The sequence below is a fragment of the Pristis pectinata genome, chromosome 31 (genome assembly GCF_009764475.1).
Source record: "Pristis pectinata isolate sPriPec2 chromosome 31, sPriPec2.1.pri, whole genome shotgun sequence".
Taxonomy (NCBI): domain Eukaryota; kingdom Metazoa; phylum Chordata; class Chondrichthyes; order Rhinopristiformes; family Pristidae; genus Pristis; species Pristis pectinata.
Genome location: NC_067435.1, coordinates 17,492,556 through 17,514,573, shown reverse-complemented (window position 1 = coordinate 17,514,573; position 22,018 = coordinate 17,492,556). Strand labels below are relative to the sequence as shown.

The 22,018-nt window shown below is 40.7% G+C and overlaps 1 protein-coding gene across 11 annotated transcripts in view; it reads left to right on the top strand.

Moving 5' to 3' along the window:
- LOC127584938 (EVI5-like protein) overlaps nt 1-22,018 on the top strand; it is a 210,844-nt gene that overhangs the window by 123,588 nt on the left and 65,238 nt on the right. For 8 of the 11 annotated variants that reach the window (XM_052041965.1, XM_052041968.1, XM_052041966.1 and 5 more), the window contains 2 exons: nt 2,130-2,270; nt 17,636-17,752. In XM_052041965.1, the coding sequence (XP_051897925.1) occupies nt 2,130-2,270; nt 17,636-17,752 (258 nt within the window). The remainder of the gene's footprint in view (nt 1-2,129; nt 2,271-17,635; nt 17,753-22,018) is intronic. The other 3 variants (XM_052041971.1, XM_052041969.1, XM_052041967.1) reach the window with 1 other exon arrangement.

Here is a 22,018-nt window from a genome sequence, read left to right as displayed (position 1 = left end):
TACTCATACTTAACCATGTTCTTCATAATCCTATAAATCATCATCTGATCCCCTTACATCATACTCTGTTCTGGGGAGAACAATCCCATTTTCTCCAGTTTATCCAGTTTATCCAGTTTATCCATTTAACTGGAATCACTTTAGTAAATCTTCTCTGCAGCCTCTCCAAAGCCTTTACATCTTTGTTAAAATGTGGTGCTCAGACCTGGACATGATACTCCAGCAGTGGTCAAACCAGTGCTTTATGAAGATTCATGCTCATGCTCTTGCTCTTGTACTCTATGCTCTCTGGGATCAACAAACTCTGCATGTAATATCTCCAGATTTGTGTTCTTTTACCTCCCCTTCCCCTTTTAGCAATTCTGCCCTCCAACTTGTTTCCTTTTCTCACTCTTCCTACCCAAATGTAACACTTCACATTTCTCAGCATTAAATTTCATCTGCCACCAATCTGCCCACCCCACCATGCTATCTGTATCTCTTTAGATCTACTGCTATCCTGTTCACAGTTCTGTCTCCCCAAGTTGAGCATCATCTGCAAATCAGGAAATTGTGCCTGTACACCCAAGTTCAAGTTATTATTATATATCAGGTATCAACCATTAGAGAGTTTTGCATCAGTCCAGGAAAATAACTCCTACCACCTCCTGTTGCTTGGCTAATTTTCTGTCCATGCTGCTACAAAGCCTTCCTTTTGATGACAAGCTTACACATGGCACTTTAACAATCACTTTTTAGAAGTCCTTGTATACCAATTGCACTTCCCACATCCTTCTCTCCAACTATTCTGTCAGGTTAGTCAGATGTGGTTTGCCTCCAACAAATCCACGCTGGATTTCTCTAATGAATCCACATTTATCCAAGTGACTGCCAGTTCAGAATCTGATTTATTATTTCTAGAACTTTCCCCACAACTGAGGTTATGATGACTGGTCTGTAGTTACTAGGCTTATCCTCTTTTTGAACACGTGTGGTTTTCCTGCCCTCTGGCACCATTCCTCCTCATTCCTGTTGTTCATCCCCACTCCCTACATTTGTCTCTCTACAGACCCCTCCTTAATGCTTGCTCCATCCTTCCTTACCCCCTCTGACCTCCCCTCCCACCCCCACATCCCCTTGCCTCTGTCAGTCTCTTTCCCTCTAACGCTGTCCCACCCCTTTACTCTGCAGTCATTGGTTCAGGCCTACTTGTTTTATAGTGTGGTTCCATCTTAATTGACTCTAGTTTGACCCCAGTACATTGTCTTGGCAAGCCATACAACTCTTGCAGTTAGTCAGAACCTCTTCAGTCCCCTGGTTACGTCATACCCTTTCTCTCTAGATGACTGGTTGCTATGTTATTGGTGTTTAGTAGAGGACGTATTCATATACTTATGAAATTGTTTAAAAAGATGGGCACAGAACAGAATCAACTTACTGAGTGGGTCTTGTGTGAAGGGTCTGTCAGTAAAGTGTTGGAGTCGGAATCAGATTTATCATCACTGTCTTATGACGTGAAATATGTTGTTTTGCAGCAGCAGTGCAGTGCAAAGGCATAAAATTATTAAAAGTTACAACATAAATAGTGCCAACAGATGGAATAATGAGTCAGTGTTGGGTCTTTCAGCACCTTTAGTGTTTCTGTGTGTCCTAGTTTCTCCCCCACCTCTCGGGCTTCCCAGACGTTGAAGGCATTGACCTCTTGCCTGGGAATGATCCCAGAAGCTCTAGTTCTCTTCTGATACTTCATTTGGTATTTTACAGATTTAGTGGCAAGATGATGTAAGTTGTTATACCAGGATTGATTCACAACCTAGCCTAATTCTTTTGTATTCTTTCCTATGTACAACTGATGCGCTGGCATCTTAGCTGAGATTGGTTAACATAGCAAGGACTAAAGGTCTTCCTCACCTGCTCTGCTCAGTTCATAAGATCTCTGATCTCTCTGGGAGTTCTTTTTGTGCAATTTAGTTCAGGACTGGGAGAGTCTGGGCCTAGTTAACATTGCAGGCTATAAATGGCCTCAAAAGAGACCAAGCTTTTGTTTTCCAAACATTTTAATGGTAAATTAAGAGTGGAATGAGTTCTTCAGGGATTTGGAAGCCCATCTGTGTCGCTAATCTTTCTCTCCCTCATGGATTTGTCTTCAGGGACAAGTAACCAGGGCGCAGGAAGCCGAGGAGAACTACATCATCAAGCGAGAGCTGGCTGTAGCAAAGCAACAGTTCAATACAGCCAGTGAGAAACTAGAACAAGCACAGAGCACCATTCAGGAGCTGAAGGAGCTCAGGGTAAGGAAAGGCAGGCGTGAGACAAATGGCTTAAGGACTTGTAAGGAAAACAATCCTGAGTTCTATTGTACCCTGGATGATCCTATGTGACACTGGCTCTAATATCCTTGAAACTCTTCTGTTTGTTTTGTGTGTAGTACTTCACAGCAGGTTATTGGCCCAATGCAAATAATACCAAATACTGCTCTCAGTAGCACCAGTCAGATTGAATTAATGTGGGTTGCCAGTACAGGTAGCAATTGGTATAATTTGGCAAAAGCAAATCAGTTGTGTTAATCTCTTGGGTTGGCAGCTTTTTTTTACAATGGTCAAATTCTAAGTAGTTTACGGAGATGTTTTCCACTTTTCTTGTAACTACATAGTGGACTGTCACTAGGATAATTAGGGTTTTTAGCAGATCAAACCTGTAAGAATTGAGTTTGAGATCAGCATATCTAAGAACTAAAGCAAAGCACAGGGTTCTTGTGTCATTCAAGTGCCTGAATTGTTGCTGTCTGCTGCCAAAACGTTGCCTTTTTCATTTAGCCAAGTTTATGTTGAGCTGAGTGTTCAACCTGATCCAGCTTTGTTCCTCCGTTGTGTGAGCAAAGGGAGAAATCGTATCTTGTGCTTTGTGTTGAAGTAAGCACCAGAGATATGTGCTAACGGACAATACCTACCAGGGGTAATGCACAGGTGTTCACTGTCAGACGGTTTAACTGTGCTTCATTACAGCCTTTATGGGGACCAAACAACCTCAGTTTAATTAAACAGGTGCCAGGGTTCTTCCAGTACTTGGTAGCATCTGCACTGTGAACTTTATCAGTTCAGATACAGGGAGAGGTTAAATGTACCAGCAGCAAGCTGTTGCTGTGGTCAGACAAAAAGACATTCGGAAGAGAGTGCTAAGTGTGAGGCTGTATCTAGCCACAGCTTTCAAAATGCACAGCAAGTTTCTAAATTCTGCCCCATCTGCTTTGGGGTGGAGGTGCAGTATTATTCTCCTGGTAGAGTTATCTTCCCCTATGTGCTTGTGACCCAAATTAAACTCATACACTCTGCTACTTGTCACTTTTCATTTTACTCATATCCCCCTTACCATGTTGAGTAACCTGGCTGCTGATGTTGTTCATTGGCTTGCAGTCCTTTTATTTAAAGAAAGTAGTTTAGAAATCTTTGCAGTTGAGATGACACATCTGATTCTGTTGTCAAGTGATGCCTCTTTCCTTCGTGCTATATGACAAAATTGAGCTGAAAAATAAAAATCTCCTTCTCTTTTCCTTCACTGATAAGTCATTTACTGTAGAGCAAAAAACATAAATTGTCTTTTGGTTCTATGGCATTGAAAACAGGGTTTACAAGTTCAGATTATATATGGTAAACATTTTCGTCTGAAGTTTGGAGATTTATCTGAACTCTTTAAATCATTGTAATGATTGCTTTTGGGGGATAGTGATGTGTGGGTTTAATAATTGTACAGTGAATGTGATTCATTTGAATAGTGTAGTTTGAACTCAATTTTATTGGTGGCCAAATCGATGCTGATACCACAATGCTTGAGGTTCATTTTTCCATGGCCACATATCACATCATTAACAGGTACTAGTCAGTGAAGAATAAATGAACACTGGACATCTCTTTTAATTTGAAACTGCTGGAAGCACTTAGTAGGTCAGGCAACAACTGTGGAAAGAGAAGCAGAGGTAAAGTTTCAGATTGAGATCCATTGAACCATTTCAGACTGAGTTGCAACCCTTCACAAAATAGTTCTGTGGTGTTAGTTCTAAATTTTTTTTCCTTGATGGGAGAATTATTTCCTTAGGATAATTTCCTTCACCATCAACCTTGGGCTTGTAGATTCTGGCAGTAAGTTTGGTTAAAATAAATATAAATGTTATTTAAATCTAAATGATCAAGTGTATAACTGGACCCATATATTGCCCAGTGCTTGTTTTGTGTATTTTGTGATGCTGCAGTATACTTTATATTGGTGTTACATCAGGTCTTTGGTCTCAAATAGTAAATCTGCTCGTGGAAGGTGAGATGTAGAACTAACTACGCTCAGCTTCATGAAGTTTGAGCCAAGGAGAAAAACATTTAAAACCTTTTTTGATCAGTATAAATAAATCTTTCAAATAAAATTGTTGTTTTCAATTGAGTTAATGGAATCCTTAAACAACTATGGATAGCATTCGTCGAAACGAATTATTGTGCAGACTTCCAAGTTTTTTTTTTACAACAAATATATTTCTGATCTTGATTCTTGATTGCCAAAAATTAAGGCATCAAAATGTTCTGTTTTTGCCATCTTCTGCTTGGACTGTGTCTTTACCTCGCGCTGTCTTGGTGTAGCAGCCAGCATAATCAAAGACCCCACCCACCTGGGACATTCTCTCTTCTTTCCTCTTCCATCGGGTAGAAGATACAGGAGCCTGAAGGCACGTACCACCAGACAAGGACAGCTTCTACCCCACTGTGATAAGACTATTGAACAGTTCCCTTATACAATCAGATGGACTATGACCTTGCACCTTATTGCACTGCACTTTCTCTGTAGCTGTGACACTTTACTCTGTACTATTATTGTTTTTACCTGTACTACATCGATGCACTCTGTACTGACTCATTGTAACTGCACTGTGTAATGAATTGACCTGTACGATCGGTTTGTAAGACAAGCTTTTCACTGTACCTCGGTACAAGTGACAATAATAAACCAACCAACCAATTGCAACACTAAACCCAGATGAGCAGAGGATGAAGTTCTGGACAGAACAGGGTTATCTCTGGCTGAGCTCATAACTTTAAATAGCTTCTTATTTTAAATTCACTGCTTTTTGAAAAACAAGACCGCCAGTTATCTGTGACAGTGACATTTCTGAGCACTTTTTCAAACAATAACTGGACACCATCCATTGGATTTGCATTTGCAATTACACAGCCCGTGGAACACATGATATTCAAGAAGATGGTACTCCATAAATTGTTAAATTATTTTTATTTCAACAAAGGAGATAGCCAGTGAGTGGCAAGCTCAGTTTTGATCATCCTTGCAATAAAAGTAGGAGATAAATATTGCCATTAAGTGTTTCTGCAGGTCTTAAAATCAAATGTATTTCATGATTAAACCAATAGGATTGTTATGCAGAACAATCCTTTTTCTCACACAGTCCAAGAAGCAATATATTCTTTCTTGCCCAGAAACTAAACTGGAGTAGCCATGTACACAAAGTTGCACAAGAGCAGGTCAGAGGCTAGGAATCCTGTGGCAAGTAACATGCTTCCTAACTCCCCAAAGCCTGTCCACTATCTACAGTCAGGAGTGTGATTAGAATACTTTCCACTTGCTGGATAAATGTAGCTTCAACAACACTCAAGAAGTTTGACACTATACAGAACCTAGCAGCCTGTTTGATAGGCACCCCATGCACAATCATTCACTCACTCTACCACCGATGCACGATACCAGCAGTTTGTACCATCTACTGGATGTACTGTAGCAACTTTCCACAGTGACTCCTTTGATAGCACCTTCCAAACCAATGACCTCTAACTGCTTAGAGGACAAGAGGAACACCACCACCTGGAACTTGCCCTCCAAGCCACACACTATCCTGACTTGGAAATATCTCTATTCCTTCACCATCATTGGGTCAAAATCCTGGAAATCTCTCCCTAACTGCACTGTGGGTACACCCACACCTCAAGGACTGCAGCAGTTCAAGAAAGGAGCTCACCACCACCTTCTCAAGGGCAATTAGGGATGGCCAATTAAATGCTGGCTCAGCCTGCAAAGCCCATTTCCCTTGAATAAATTTTAAAGAAAATATAAATACCTAGCTCATGCCTTCACAGCCATCTTAAACGTAACACCGTGTGGCTTTGGTGATACAATTTTCAAAATGTCTATCCATGCAACCCAACTTCCAATAAAATCAATGGAATGGTGAACTGCACTCTGTATTTCTATGCAGCCCAAACTTTGAGCATGGGAAGGAGGCCAAGCACAATCATTCAGTACCCAGGCTAACTGGATTTGACCACTCCTGGGAAGACACAAGTACTGAGAGCATCACAGAAGAGTCAGGGACCAGTTCATGTTGTATCTGAATCAAGAGGGAGGGCTTGATAAACTTGTACTTTTCAGCCTGGAACAGAGGTGTCCAGGAAGTGATCTTATTGAATGAAATATTGTTCAGTAATTGGAAACCGTATATTTGGAATTTTGTAATAAATCACAAGAACTGCAGTAGACGGAGATTTAATCCAGTAAAGGGCAAATTTGAAATTGGTAACAGTTGTTCTCATGAAGTGATCAGCATATGAAATGTACCTTCTGGAAGAACAATGAAACTGGAAATTCTGGAATCTTTAGAATCAAATGGACGATGAAATTTGTGGATACATTTATTAAGACTAGTCAAGTGGATTTCTTTTAACCATGAGAGTTAAGCAATTTTAGTTTCTTAAAGACTGAACCTATGAGAATTAGACTCCAGCACTTGCTACCCTTTTAGTTCCCACTTCAAACACCCAACCAGTTGTCTAATTGTTCATTCTCAAAGTTCACAACTCTTTCATGTTCTGCTCATTATTGAGAATGCATATTAAAATATATTTGGTCATTTCTCCTTTAGCCACATGTCTCCTCATGTCTTTAGCCACTGTTAAGCTGAACTTCCCATCCATCTCTCCCTTAATTATCGGCTGCTCTAATCTGTAAATGTATGAACGTACCATTAGAAATAAGAACAGGAATATGCCATGTTCCTCAAACCTGCTCTGCCATTCAATAAAATGATATCCAAAGTGTTCTTGCCCTTGGGTTCCATTTTCCTGCCTGTTCCCCATAACCCTTGATGTCCTCAATAGAAACATTTTTGCACCATCTTAGCCTTAAATATATTCAGTGACTTCACCTTCATGATCGGGGTCAAAGAATTCCAAAAAATTCGCAACTTCAGAGAAGAAATTCTTCCTCTGGTCAGTCTTCAATGGGTGGCATCTTATTCATAGAACTTCTGGGCCTAGTTTCAGATGTGAAACATTCAGCATCTGTATTGTCAGCCGTCCCAGAATCTTGCATTTCAATAGCATTTATTAAGAATGTCCAATGAAGTAGCCTCTGATGCCTGGGATTACTGCATTGTGTTGGAATGTTGCACTATGTGTAGACTCTGGAAGTTAGCCTGTTTTTTTTTTATGGCATTGATTATAAAATACTACCTGTTTACAATGCAGTTCAGTAAGGGAATTGTTTTACACTGCTGAAGCAACTCTGGCAGCCATATGAATAAAAGGACAGATGGATGATTTCTGACCTGCTTCATTATCGTTGATACGTAACCTCTCAATTCTGAAGTATCTGAAATAAATCTTAATACACTGCCATTCACATCCTTGTCAACGAGTTACTTTGAAGAGTAACTTGTTCACAGAACAGCTACACTAACCCCATTAGGACAAATGGCTGGGCAATCTGGTTGATATTAGTTGGCCTGGGCACTCTGAGATATCCACTGTTCTTTGCAATCGAATCGGCATCAGTTATGTTCATCTGATTCGGTGCAGAAAAATGAGATCTCTGTTTCATGTCTCATTTGGAAAATAGCAGCTCTGACAATATGTGACCCCATTAATACTCCTCGCTTCTGTTGTGTTTGTGCCTTTTGAATCATCAGATTGTTGTCAACTGAGTGCATTTGGCTTGTCTGCTAAGAATAATGAGTGTTGCTTTCCAATGTTGGCGGTCATGGTGAATGATTCACTGGGCTTGGGCGTGGAGAAACTTACTGTTAGTTTTCATTTCAGTGACTGTTTTGCTCATCTGACTAAAAAATGCCTGAGCTGCTTCATTCCTGAATATTGTAGGCAATGAACTGTGGGTCTGTTCACTGATTTTAAAGAAATATTCACTGATGCATTGACACTATAAGGAAGTAATTTCTGCTCATATTTTTAAACTGCATAAAGGGGCTTAAAAGTGAGCATATTGTTTATTACACAATTGAGTAAAATGCAATTTGTAACTTTTTGAATGATACCAAATTTGAGGAAGATCATTAATACTGAAAGCGCAAAGTGCATCATATTACAAGAGGTCATTAGTAAACTTGCAAAATAGGGGAATAGTTGGCAGAAGAGGTTCAGCACCGATAAATGTGAGGTGGTACATTGTGGTAGGAAGAAGAGAGGCTGTCGATTAGATGGGAGGTGCAAGTGCAAGTAAAGTCATGGGACAAAGGACTTTCCATGCTGCAGTTACACCAGTCACCAAAGGTGGTACCACAAGTTAGCAAGACTATTTTAAAAATAAATAGAATTACTGTTTCCTTCTAGAGAGAAAATTGAGGAGTAAGTAAGTTGTGCTCAACCTGCATCAAACCTTGGTTAGACTGGAGTTCTGATGACATAAAAAGGATGCAGAGACACTGGAGAGTGTGCAGAGAAGATTCACAAGGGCTAATAGCAGAAGTGGAAAGGATCAGGAAAAGATGAACACCCAGTTCTGCTTTTTTTTTCTTGAGTAAAGATAAAGTTGCTCAAAATTATGAGAGTGCACTTGAGGAATTCAGTGTCCTGGGACAGTACTTCCAAGATCTCTCAATCTCCCTGCAAGAAAGTACTGTTCTAAACACCACGTTTCAGCTTTCACTGGTTCTCAATCTCTTCCTCTTTATTATTAGTTGCCGCCCAGAAGAAACACTTTTTTTCACTCAAACTATCATAACTTTTCGTATTGCCATTCTTATTCAATAAATATGTCCATAGCTTTCCCAGGTACCATCATAATTACGTCACATCAGCCTTTGGTTCCTCTACGTTGTTGTTCTGTGGTGCCAATACCAACAGCCTTGCACAGACTAATCTTCACATCATTGCTTTTGCCTTCTGTACTCAAACCCAGAATTGCATTTGTCCATTTCATTACCTTTTCTCACTTGTTTGCTAACTAACACAAATTCTGTTGCTTTCGTCAGAAGTTCTGTGACATTGTCATTGAAATCTTGGACAACTTTAACTCATTTAGACATCTTCCAGCTTGATCTTTAGCCTTCTCTATGCAAGTTTATAAACCACTCAAAATGCTGCCAACAGTTTCAAATCTTCATGTTGCAGCTAAAATAAAATGCTATGATCTACTCCTTTAGTCTCAAAGTTGCCTCTTTCCAACTAATTCTTTATCCCTCACTCCATTGCTGCCACTCTGCCTCCCCACTTGGTCCTCTCTTCCATTTGTTCTGCTTTGATAGTGAACTCGCCCAAACAATCAAGCACTTTCTTCTCTGTGCTTTTGCTGTTTATTTTGCGCCCTTTCGATCCATTTCCTATTTTCTTATGACTTGGGAGGTCATTCAGCCCATCGAGGCTATGTTGCCTCTTAGACCCATCCCATCAGGCCCCACTTATTTTCTGTCCCTCAACTCTCTCCAATTCTCTCACCACCCATCTACACCAGTGTAATTTACAGAAGCCATTTAGCCTACCAGCACATCTTTGGGCTGTAGGTGTAAGCCCACACAGTCACAGGGAGAACATGCAAACTCCACACAGACGGAGCCTGAAGTCAGGATTGAACCCAGGTCACTGGAGCTGTGCATCAGCGTGACCTGCTCTACCACCGTGCTGCCCTTGGGTAAGGTGATACATTGTTGGTTCCTCTGTTCACTTAGATCCCAATACCTGAAATTTGCTCAATGTTACATTTTTAGATTGAAGTTTCAATGTGAATCTACCAAAAAAATCAAAATCTAAATGTGAAAGATGATTTTACTGCCATTAGATGCTCTGTTGCAGCAAGATAAAGTTAACATTGTGAGTTATACACACTACTGATATTGAGAGTTAGCCAATAAACCTCTGGTTTTAAAAGGGAAATGGAAGAGTGGTTTAGTGGGGGTCTGGTGATGGGATTCTAGTGCTAGGGTATGGTCAGGGCTGTAGAGCAGCCATAGGGGCTGGAGTTTGTCTCATGGTCTGTATGCGTCCTGTCTGACTTCGTCTTGACTTTCTGCGTTTACATTTGCTACACCATGCCTCACTCCTCAAATGTGAAGTCCGAAGCTGATTTACTACAGCATCAGTTTGTTTTGTGGACAGACTTTATGCTGTCTTAAAGAAGACCTCCTGGTCTGAGAACCAGCTGGCTCAAAGCTCTGGTACAAGACAGTTCATCAGATAAAGTAAGAGCTGTGAAAATATCAGGCGATTTCTCAGCAGAGCTTGTGGTTGTCAACCATTGTCACAGCAACCATTTACTCAGATTGGGTGGAGTGGGTGAGATTTCTTTTCTAAAATAAACATTTTGCAACTGGTAGGCAGCTTGAGATTTCAGTCAGTCATGCAACTTCAAAATTGCCAACCTTTCTTGATTGCTTAAATTCTGTCATTTCGCCTTTCTGTATCTGAATCCTATTTACATTTCTGATTTCAAAGCTGTATGAACCTTTGTATTCTTCTGATTTCCTGATAAAGCAACAAAAAATTGATTTAGAACATTTGTAAACCACCTTTTTTTTAAATTAAAATGGTTTCCTTGGCAACAGTATCTTGTCTGGAAAGATTTTTTTAAGAGAACAAATTTTGAAAATATGCTGTCAACCTCTTTCACCCTCGGAGCCCAGTTTTAGGCCCATCCTTTCACCCTTCGGCAGGGGAAGAGATTTCTCTCAATAGTCCATGTATATCTGGGGAAGGGTGGCTTTGGCAATCAGTTGTCATTAGGAACATGGAGACAGACAATGTTTGTTGGCTGGTGGCAGATTCCATCTTGTAATTTGTGGCTTACCCTCCAGTGAAATTTTTCACCCTCCGAGGTGTAGGTTGAAGGGCAGGTACAGTGTCCTGTTCACATTCGGTACTGTAAAAAGTGAGTGACTGCTCACGTTATGCAAGAATCATCCAGATGCTCCCATTCTCCCCCACCTTTCCTGCATAACCTGTAACTATGTAATTATTTGTGCATATGGCAATAAGCTCGACTTTGACTTTCAAGTACTCAACCAATCCCTTTTGAATGCCATGATTGAATTTGCCTCCCCTGAGCAATACATTCCAGATTCTAACCATTTGCTGCAGGAGAAAAGATTTTCCTCCAGTCCACTTTGGTTCTTTTGCCAATCACCTTCATGCTATGTTCTCTCTTCATAGCCCTTCTCCGATGGGAACAGTTTCGCTCCCATCTGTCTAACCCCTTCATAATTTAAGTATCTCTATCAAATCCCCTTGCAACCTCCAAGGAAACACAACCCCAAGTTCCAAAGAAGCAACCCCAACTTCTCCAGCCTATCCACATAACTGAACTTTCTAATCCCCGGAATAATCTTAGTATACCTCTACTGCAACCTCTTTAAATCCTCTACACTTTTCCTACATTGTGGTGTGCAGAACTAGACTCAATACTCCACAGCATTTTTTTCCAAAAAGGTTCATCAAGGCTTCCCTGCTCTTGTAGTCTATACCTCCATGTATTTAAAAACTGGTACTATTTAAACCACGTTCTCAGCACGGCCACCACCTTCGAGTGCCCCAGATCTCTGGAGTATGTCTTTTGGAATGAGTACACGGTCCAGTTTATACTTCATGTTTGTATCAATACATAACACTTTTGCAAGTGTTACATTTCATCTGCCACAATTCTGCTCATTTCACCACCTTGCCTACATCCAATTGAAGACTGTTCCCTTCCTCATCATGGTTCACTGTGCTTTTAAGCTTTATGTCATGCACAAATTGAAAATTATGCCACATACACCCAACTCCAAGCCATTTAATATATATTAAGAAAAGCTGTGGTCATAGTAATGACCTGCAGCCTGTTCCTCGCCATGGATGTTGAAAATCTAAGATAAAACCCAATATTGTGTAACTACACAAAGGGTATGACGTTTGTAATTCTTCAGACCTCAGGCAACATATCTAGAACTGTTAGATAGATTTTACCAATACCTCCGTAACTACTCTTTCTTCCCTCAGCAACCTCAGATGTTACCTATGTGGATTGGGTCATTTATCCACCAAGTTCAGCAGCCTTTCATGATATTTTATCACTCTTTAATTTGTTGAATATCTCAACTGCATCTTTGGTAAAGAGCAATGCTCAGTACTCATCAAGTATGTTGGCCTCACCCTCTGCATACATGTGTTCATCTACTCCTTCCATCCCTAGTCACCCCCACCTCTCCTCTTACTGCCTGTTTACTTTTTACATATCTGTAGAGTTTCTGTAGATTCCCTCTTTATGTTTGCTATGAGTCTTTTGTCACACTCTCTGACTTTATTTCATGTCCTCTGAACCTTCGGTCATCTGTCTCATCATGAATATGAAAGTATGGAAAAAAAAACACAACATTCTGCAACTACGCAAAGACCTATCAGCATCTGAAGATATAGCATAAAATTTAAAATATTTGTGCTTTGTTATACCTTGCCCTGTTGAAGAAATTCAATCCGTAATATCATCATCCTCATTTCAGCTGCAGGCGGTCCTGCTGTTCTGTTTGAGCATTTTAAGTAATACTCCTTCCTTCTCTTTCTTGCCCCCAAACCCACCTCCATCTCTGCCCGTGCTCCCATTTTAGCTTTCAGATACTAGTTCCTGCCTCTGTTAAACTGAAAGGATTGGATGTCCCTTACTACAGTGTTACCGTTTATCTCAATAAGTGATTTGAAAGCTTTTCCTGGGGTTGAGAGGGTTCTCTGGAACTGCTGGAAGTAAACTGACAGGGTTTTCAGGGACCACATGTGCTGTCGTTTGACTCTCTTTGGGGGATGGAGCTTTGTTTAGTACAATCTGCGTTGTCGATTCTCTGAAATATACACTCTGTTGATGTGAATTTAATGCCATGTGAAATGATTTCTTAAAACATCACAAGTTTTTAGTATGTGCTAGGTGTCATTTACCACTTGTTAAATAGAAGTGAAGAGGAAATGTTATTGCTCCTGTATCTGCCTCAGCCATAACAGTCACCTTTCACTACCTCTATCCCTCAATTCAACCTTCTATCATAACGAATGTATAATCCATCTAGTTAATGGACACAATGAACCAAACTGAGGTGTATTTCTCAAGGCATAATGCACCAACCCTGAGGCACATTGCCTTGAGGGGCACTGTATGTGTTACCTCAACAGATGTTGCCTGACCTGCTGAATGTCTTCAGTGGCTTTACCAGGTTTTTAACATCTGTAACCACAGTACTTTCAGTTTCAATTTGAGATAGTTGAATTCAGGTGGCCCTTAAATCTATCTCAGTTGTTTGAGATGTAGAGGTGTATAGCCATGATAGAAAGTCAGAATCTGAACCAAATGCACAACATGCAACTGACTGGGTCTCCCAACTCTGACCTAGAGCAGAGACCTGGGTGACTACATCGTGTGATGAGTCAGGACTTTAATCACTGGTATCATCAATGAATGCTTAGTGTCTATGTATTAGGTACTGTATTTGATGGACGTCGTGGGCCCACGGGCCTATTTCTATTCTTTCACACTTGCCCTAGACTGAATGTCTTGCTGATCCACTTCAGAGGCAACCACATGGGTCTGGGGTCAGACCATGGGTGAGCACACCAGAGTTCCTTCCCTGAAGGACATGACTCAACCAGATAGGCTTATTCTGGGTTTACTTAGTTCTGTGCATTTAGTTGATGTGGTGAAGTTCCAGCTCACATCTCCCTGTCTACTGTCCAGCCTCTGCTCCAGCCATCGGCCTCTGTACGCTGGTGTGAGGTGAGGCAGGGGTGAGGTCCGGTCACTCACTGAGGCAAAGGCACTGTGTTCCTGGCAGGAGCTGGGACACGCAGTGGAAGCTCCGGTCACAGGCTCACAGGCCGATCAACATCAATGACATCATAGTCAGAAGGTGTACAGCACCACCTGCTGCATCAGGGCAGACAAATTAATCTCCAATGATCAATTAGAATTATTTGGACACAGTTTCTTGAGGCTCCCCTTAGATTGACATGGACATCAAAGCTGATCATGAATTACTTGGATCAATACAGTGTTGCAGGACCCAAAAAAGATAAAATTAGGCATCACACTGCAATGTGCAAGGAACAAACATCGGAAGAACAACAGTGTACTCCCTTCGATGGAGTGGGCTGCAGTTAAAGAGTTTCAGCAATGAAGCAGTGGAGCAGGATGAGCAGGTGCCTGGGAACTGGGGACAGGATAAACTCGTGTTTTCTGCGAGTGGGTGCACTTGTCATTATAGGATAGAAGAATCGGAACAATGTTTAAGAGCTAATGATCTGGAAATTTGTTAAATACTACCAGAGCAACTGAGAAACTTATATTCATTTATTTAAATAAATCTGTAACTTTAAAATAAAGCAGCTAACAAGTAATGCTCTCTGTGAAATCTACCAATTGTAAAAATCTGGTGGACTCTTGACCTTTAAGAAAGAAAATTTGCTCACCTTATTTGGATCACTTGTATGTGACTCTAGTCCTATCCCGGTTTGCTTGGCTAATGGTTGCTCTGGAATTTAATTTAAGGGAAATTACACTTGCATGATAAATGCTGGTCTTATCAAAACACGTTTCAGTTTGAGGGCATCACCAGCAAATTCAGTATTTATTGCCCATCCCTAAGTGCCATTGAGGAGCTGCATTCTTGAACCATTGCACTCCTTCTGATATTCCCACATTGTTGTTGGGTCGGCCGTTCCAGAATATAGACCCACCAATGATGAAGGATACATTTCTAACACAAGAAGTTAAGAGACTTGGGTGTCTGCAGGTGTCCCATGCACCTGCTGCCCTTCTACTTCTCAGTGTGTAGAGCCAGTGGGTTTAGGAGGTGCTGTTCAAGCTGCCTGGGCAAGTAACTGTCATGCACATTGTAAATGACATGCACTACAACCACAGCATGCTGGGAGTGGAAGGAGCAAATGTGAATGGAGTGGCAATCAAGCAGTCCGCTCTGTCCTGGATGGTGCCCAGTTTCTGGTATTGTTGGAACTATAGTCTCACATGTGACTCGTTAGGTGCTGGATTAAGAAATTGAGAGAAATGGTGATGCCAATCCTGGTTGACTTCAAATAAAGGATGTGAACATAAAACATAGAAAGCTAATTTTATGGTTAGAAATAGTATAAAAATAAAAGACTTGCTTAAAAACAAAGAGAAACAGTACCAGGTTTTGTTTTTCTTGCCTTTCTGAAACTTTATGGGTGGCAGAAGTGAGTTAAGTATAATTTGTAGTCTTTGGAATAAAGTATTTTAAGGATTTCTATTTGGCCTTGCCACATGATGTTTGTTTGTCTATGATGTAATCACAAGGTTGCATCATTGCAAGATGGAATTTGTTCTCAGGTTTACAGATGCTAGTTCTTGATAGAGTAGGGTAGTGTAGGCACCTGTGTCAGATATTGCAGAGAGAATGAGAAATACATAGAGAGCAAGCTTTCCCTTATGTTCACATAGGTGTCACACAGTGAGATTCAAACACTTTGGTACCGTGACATAGCAAATACCCAAATGGACATTTCAAGCAAAAAAAAAAGTCTGACTTGGGGATGTTGCAACCCATTTTGTTTGGAGATCAGAGTGCTAATTACAAGTCTGGAGGGTTAAGAAGATTGGTGATTGTTAAGGAGTACTTGAGGATTAAGCAAGAGAGAATTGTTTGCTAAAGTTGGGGTCAGGAAGACAAGTTGTGTGCCCAGCAGTCTAGGAAAGGCATGAGGAGTGATAAAGATGCAAGTTTAGGTTTAAGGCAGAGGGCGACAATGGAAGGTTGATCTGGTGGAAGAAAGAAAAGGAGGGAAGCAACCGAGGGAGATGATCAGGGTTATAAATCTATGAAGGTATTGGACCCTTCAAATCAAATCCACTTACAATGTTATGAACTCTGTTCAATGAACAGATTCTATCACTTCATTGACTTTGGAAGATTAACATAACCCATAACACGCACAAGAACCTGATGGGAAGTTTGTGTTTATTTTATTATGTGCCATGGTGCTTCTAATCCTGCATTTTGGAAATAAGCCCATTACTGCCTGAACTGTATAGCTTGCTTTTAAGCTCTATTTGAATGAATTAGAGACAGAATATCTGAGCATTATCACATTTCTGTTTGTGGGGGACCCTGTGTACAAATTGGCTGTTGCATTTCCTGCATTGCAGTAGTGGCTTCACTTCAAAATTATTTCATTGTCAGCTAAACACTTTTTAGGATCTCCTAAAAGAGACGTGAAAGACACTGTAGAAAGGCAAGTCTTTAATTATTCAAACAAGGGCTTTCTCATCCGGGGCCTCGCCCCACCTGAGCAGAAAAAATAAAAGTCTTAGCATTATTACTTCCACAGAGACTAGACTCACCATTTGACTCATTTGAATTTGCTTTCATTCTGTTAGAATTTGGGGGTTTTTCGTGTGTCAATTCTATTCATCCACCTTTCGTCTCTTTCCCTTGATATCCTTTCCTCATGCCAATTGATTTCCTTGATGTGAAAAATATCACCCACCCCCAGAGCCTAGGAATGCTCTGGATTTCTACCAGAGCATGTGAATGGCTTATCTCAGGATGTAAAAGTTATGCCCCTTGTTCTGGCTTTCCCTCTCTGAGGGAATAGTTCTCCATCGATTTCCCCCAGCTCATACCAAACCCTTATTATGATTTTAAAAACAGTGCTTAGGTTGCCCAAGAATACAATGAAATTTACACAATCTATCCAAGTCATTTAATCCCCTAAACCCTAATATCATTCCAGTGAGTCTACTCTCTGGCCTTTTTAAGGCTAATACATCTATCCCAGGACACCGTGCCCAAAACTGAACACAGTACTTCAAGTGAGGTCCATCAAAACTTTTCACAATTGGTCTATCACTTATTCACCTTTAGGATAACCTGATATTGTGAAAAGTGCTGCATAAATGGAAATTTTTCTTCATTTTTTTACTACCTCTTGTTCAGCTGTCTCTGCTGCTAGACAGATTCTTAACAAATAACATGTACCTACTGCTTATTATGCGGCCATCAAACCAAAGTTCAGTTTTGTAATTCTAAAGATTGCAGCTACTATTAGCAAGTAGAGTCATTGAGTTGTACAGCTCAGAAACACGGTCTTTGACACACCAAGTACCTATCTACGTATGATAATCCCATTGACCAGCTCTTGGTCCACAGGCTTCTTTGCCTTGGTGATTCAAATAAGAAAACTTTTATTCCCCAAAACTCTTCCGATTATTTCATCTTGGCACGAGGCAAAAGGCTGGGGATCCAATGCATTATTGGTGTTGATTGTTACTGTTTTCTTTTGGGATAATTGGGGATAAAGAGTGAAAGTTGAACTGCCTTGCAATGCCTTGATTGAGCATTAGTTTTCAAAGGCTGCTTTATAAATATTCATCTGTTTTCTTTTACATGTCACAGTGTGAGCATCGTCATAAAGAGGAATATGTGATGGAACTGGAACAGTCACGTTTGAGAGAGGCTGAGGCACTGACTGCACTCAAGGAGATGCAAGATAAGGTCCTGGAAATGGAAAAGGTGAGAACACCGTGGTGCAGCTACAAGTTTCAGTTCTGAAAGCTACAAGTGCTCATTGTTTTGTGGTGGGATTTCATCATCTGTTCTGCAGTCTTGTAAATCTGAAAGTCAAAACAGAATAAGAGAAACTATCAGGTTGAGCAATACACGTGTGAGTTATTTTAAAAAAAAAACTCCCTTGTTTAAGCAGAAATATGTACGGTCATCCACAGCTTACAAACACCCGACTTATGTACAGTTCGTACAAATGAGCATTTGGGAGACTGCTGGATGGATTTGCGGCTGCTGTGGGGCTGCAGGTAACTTCTGGAGTCTGGGAACTCAGTTCACAGCCGCCTTTCTGCCTTGTGAACTGTTTGGGTTATGAACAGTTCACAGGAATGGAACCCAGCCATAACCTGGGAGGACACATACATATTTATAGGGGAACCATATTCCACAACCTGAGTGAACTGTCCCAGGTAAATTAGAACCAAGGGGTAACAGGCAAAAGTGAAGCAGAACAATGGGTTCCGTTAAAGAAGAGGTGGTTCAGATCCAGTTGAGGGACATTCCCAAATGAAGTAAAGGAAGAACAAAAAATTCCATAGCTGCCTGGATGATGATAAAGATACAGTGGGAGGTGAAGCAAAAAAGATGGCTTATGACAACTGTCTGGTTATAAATACCAACAAGAACCAAGTGATTACAAAAAAAAACAGAAGGAGGCGAAAACTGAAGTAAGGGAGGCTAAGCAAGTGTGCAAAAGAATCATTGCAAACATGAGTTGGAATCCAAAAGTGTTGTACAGGTATGTAATGGTACATGGGAGAGTGGGGGAATCTGCAGAGGGATGCTGAAAACAGTGATAAGGCACAAAGTGAATACTTGACACCTTTCTTACCAAGGAAAAGGGTGCTTCCAAAGTAATAGTTGTAAATAGTTCCAAAGTAAAGAAGGTAGTTGATTTATGAGATGCATTTTTAAAGAAAAATCATTTCATGGAATTATTAGAAATGTTGACAGAACATAAAGTAGGTAAATCACCAGGACCAGATGAGATGGATCCTGAGGGAAGTATGGGGGAAAACTATGGGGGACCTCTTTGGATATGGTGCTGCCAGAAGACTGGAGAGTGGTGGATGTTGCTCCCTTCTTCAGAAAAGGGAGTAAAGACGAGCCCGGCAATTACAGGCTAGTCGATTTATTCTTGGTGATGGGAAAGTTTTTAGAAATGTTGATCTAGGAGAGAATTAATAGTCACCTGGAGGAAAATAGGTTAATTAAAGCAAGCCAGCACAGATTTATTGAGGGTAAGTTGTGTTTAATCAACTTGATAGAAGTTTTTGATGAGGTAATGGCTGGAGTTGATGAGGGTAATGCAGTAGATGTGATGTACGTGGACTTCTAGAAGACTTTCACTAAGGTGCCACATAACAGGCTTTATAAGCAAAGCTGTCTTGTGGCATAAAAGAGAGATTGATAGCATGGATGCAAAATTAGATAAATAAAAGCGACACAGGATTGTGGTGTATAGTTATTTTCAGACTGGAGAAAAGTGAAAAGTGCTGATAGCCAGATACCAGTGTTAGGGACATTACTTTTATTTTTTAGCTTTATTAATGACCAAGACTAGGAGATACAAGTCAAAATTTCTAAATTTGTGTATAATACAAAACCTGGCAGCATTGGGAACTGTGAAGAGGACAGTGATAGATTACAGTAAGATATTAACCGGTTAGTGGAATGGACAGAAAAGTGGCAAATGAAGTTTAATGCAGGGAACTGTGAGAACATAGAACAGTACAGCACAGTAACAGGCCCTTCACCCACCACGTCCACGCCAACTGTGATGCCAGTCTAAACTAGTCTCATCTGTCTGAACATGTTCCTCATCCCTCTATTCACTGCATATTCATGTGTATGTCTAAATGCCTCTTCCACATCACATTAGTATTCTGCTCCTACCACACAAAATAAAAACTTGCATCTCACATCGCCATTAAACTCCCCCCGCCACCCCTCTGTCAACTTAGACATATAGCCTCTAGTGTTTGATTTCCACTCTGCGAAAAAGACTCTATCTACCCTGTCTATGCTCATAATTTTATATACTTGTATCATGTACCCCTCAGCTTCTGATGCTCCAGAGAAAACAGTCCAAGTTTCTCCAGCCTCTCCTTGTAGCTAATACTGGTGCACAAGTCATTAAAGGTGGCAGGGCAAGTTGATAAAACAATTGATGAGGCATAAACAATCTGGCCTTTATCTATAGAGCCCTAGAGTATAAAAGCTGGGAGATTATGTTGAATTCTTATAAAACACTGTTCCAGTCTCCCCTGAAGTGTTGTGTTCAGTGTTGGTTGCCACAGGAAGGATATGAGGGCATTAAAGAGGGGTGGCATGGTGGCTGTCCCTGTGCCCACGCTGGCCACACTGATCAATCCCAACCTCCAGTGATTGTTTTTGTGGAGCTTAGATGTTCTCCCTTTGACATCATGGGTGTCCTCTGGGTGCTCTGATTTCCTCCCACATCCCAAAGATGGGCAGGCTGGTGGGTTAATTGGCCAATAAATTATTCCAAGTGACAACTTGTGCTGTGACCATTCTGTGATTCAGTAATCTTGTAAAACAAAAATTATGGAAATTACATTGAGGTTTCAACTGTTCCTAGCAGAGCAGTGAAATACAGGATGAAGTGCCATGGTTACCCTGCACATAACACTTCCCAACCTACTCTTACTCCCATCCTGACCCACTGGACCACACTTTCCCATCAGTCATGCACCACCTGTTTTGAACTCCCGAGATTTAGAGCCACTGTTTTTCTGTTCAAGAAAAGAGCTGTTCTAATAAACCATGTCAGTAGGAGAACAGTAAGGGAGCAGTGATGATTGGATCATAAAGATGAGATTAGTAATGGGAAAAGGCAAGGCGAAATCTAAAGTAGAACTTGTCGGTGAGATGAGAAGGATCTAACCAGGATGAAGGGAACCGTATATCGTTAGATAAATTAACAGGACAATGAGTGATCTTTTAAATATCTTTTCAGATGTACATGCTAGGTACTTTCCCTGATTGAATTTTTTTGGATGAGATAACAGATAAGGTTTAGGAAGCAAGTGTAGTTGCCTGCATAGATGTTCAGAAGGTATTTGAAGTCCCACACGAAAGGCTGGTCAGCAAAATTGAGGCCATTGACAAAAAAGGCTCACCAACAACATGGATAAAGCTAGAAAGCAGAGTAGGGGTTAATGTTTGTTTCTTCTGACTAGCGGATGGTTAAATAATGGTTTTCCCAGGGGTCACTACTTTTTTTTTGATATATGTAAATGACTTGGGCATGGGTGTGTTGGGATAATTTCAAATCTATGGAGAGACAAAGCTTGCAAATGAGGTAAACCATGAGGAGACCAGTAATGGACTGCAAGAAGATCCAACAAAATAAAAATACTGGAAACCCTCATCAGGTCAGGCCTACTGGGTGCTTCCTCCATTTTCTGCTTTTATTTCACCTTTTTAATTTGCAAGATGATGTAGATATAATAACTGAAAAGACATATGAGGAGAATGGCATTTAACACAAGCAATACATTTTGATAGAACATGGAGCAACAATATAAATTAAATGACACAGTTCTAAAGGCTGTGCAGGGAAGGAAGGTACTGCATGTGTATGTGCATAAAAGTAGCAGGGTGAGCTGAGAGGGGTCAGTGAAGCACATGGAATCCTGGGCTTCAAACAGTGCAAAACAAAGAAGGTTCTATTGTGTCTGTATTGAACACTGGTTAGGCACAGTTCTGGTCGCTATACCTTCGCAAGCATGTGAATGTCCTAGAGAGGATGATTGATTAGATAAGGAATTTCAGCTACAGAATTAGACTGGAAAAACTGGGTTTGTTGTTCTCAGAGCATTGAGAGTTGAGAGACGATTTAATGGACATGTATAAGATTGTGACTGATTTAAATAAAATACATATAGGAAATCTGTCCTCATTAGGAAATGGTACAAGGATCAGGGAGCCCAAATTTACAGCTTTGGTCAGAAGGTAGAAGGGTGACGAGAGGAGAAGCTTTAGCGTAAAGCACAGTGTTTAAGATTTGGGACTTGCTATCTGTAGGGATGGTAAAAACAGTCAATCAGGACTTTCCAAAGCCATTTGACAGATTTTCAGGGCTGGTGTTTTGCTCTCCTTGGAGCTGGCTTAGACCTGTGGACTGTAAAGATTCCATGATCCTCTTTGACTGCTCTGCTCCAGTGGAAGTAGTTTTATAATGTCAAATCT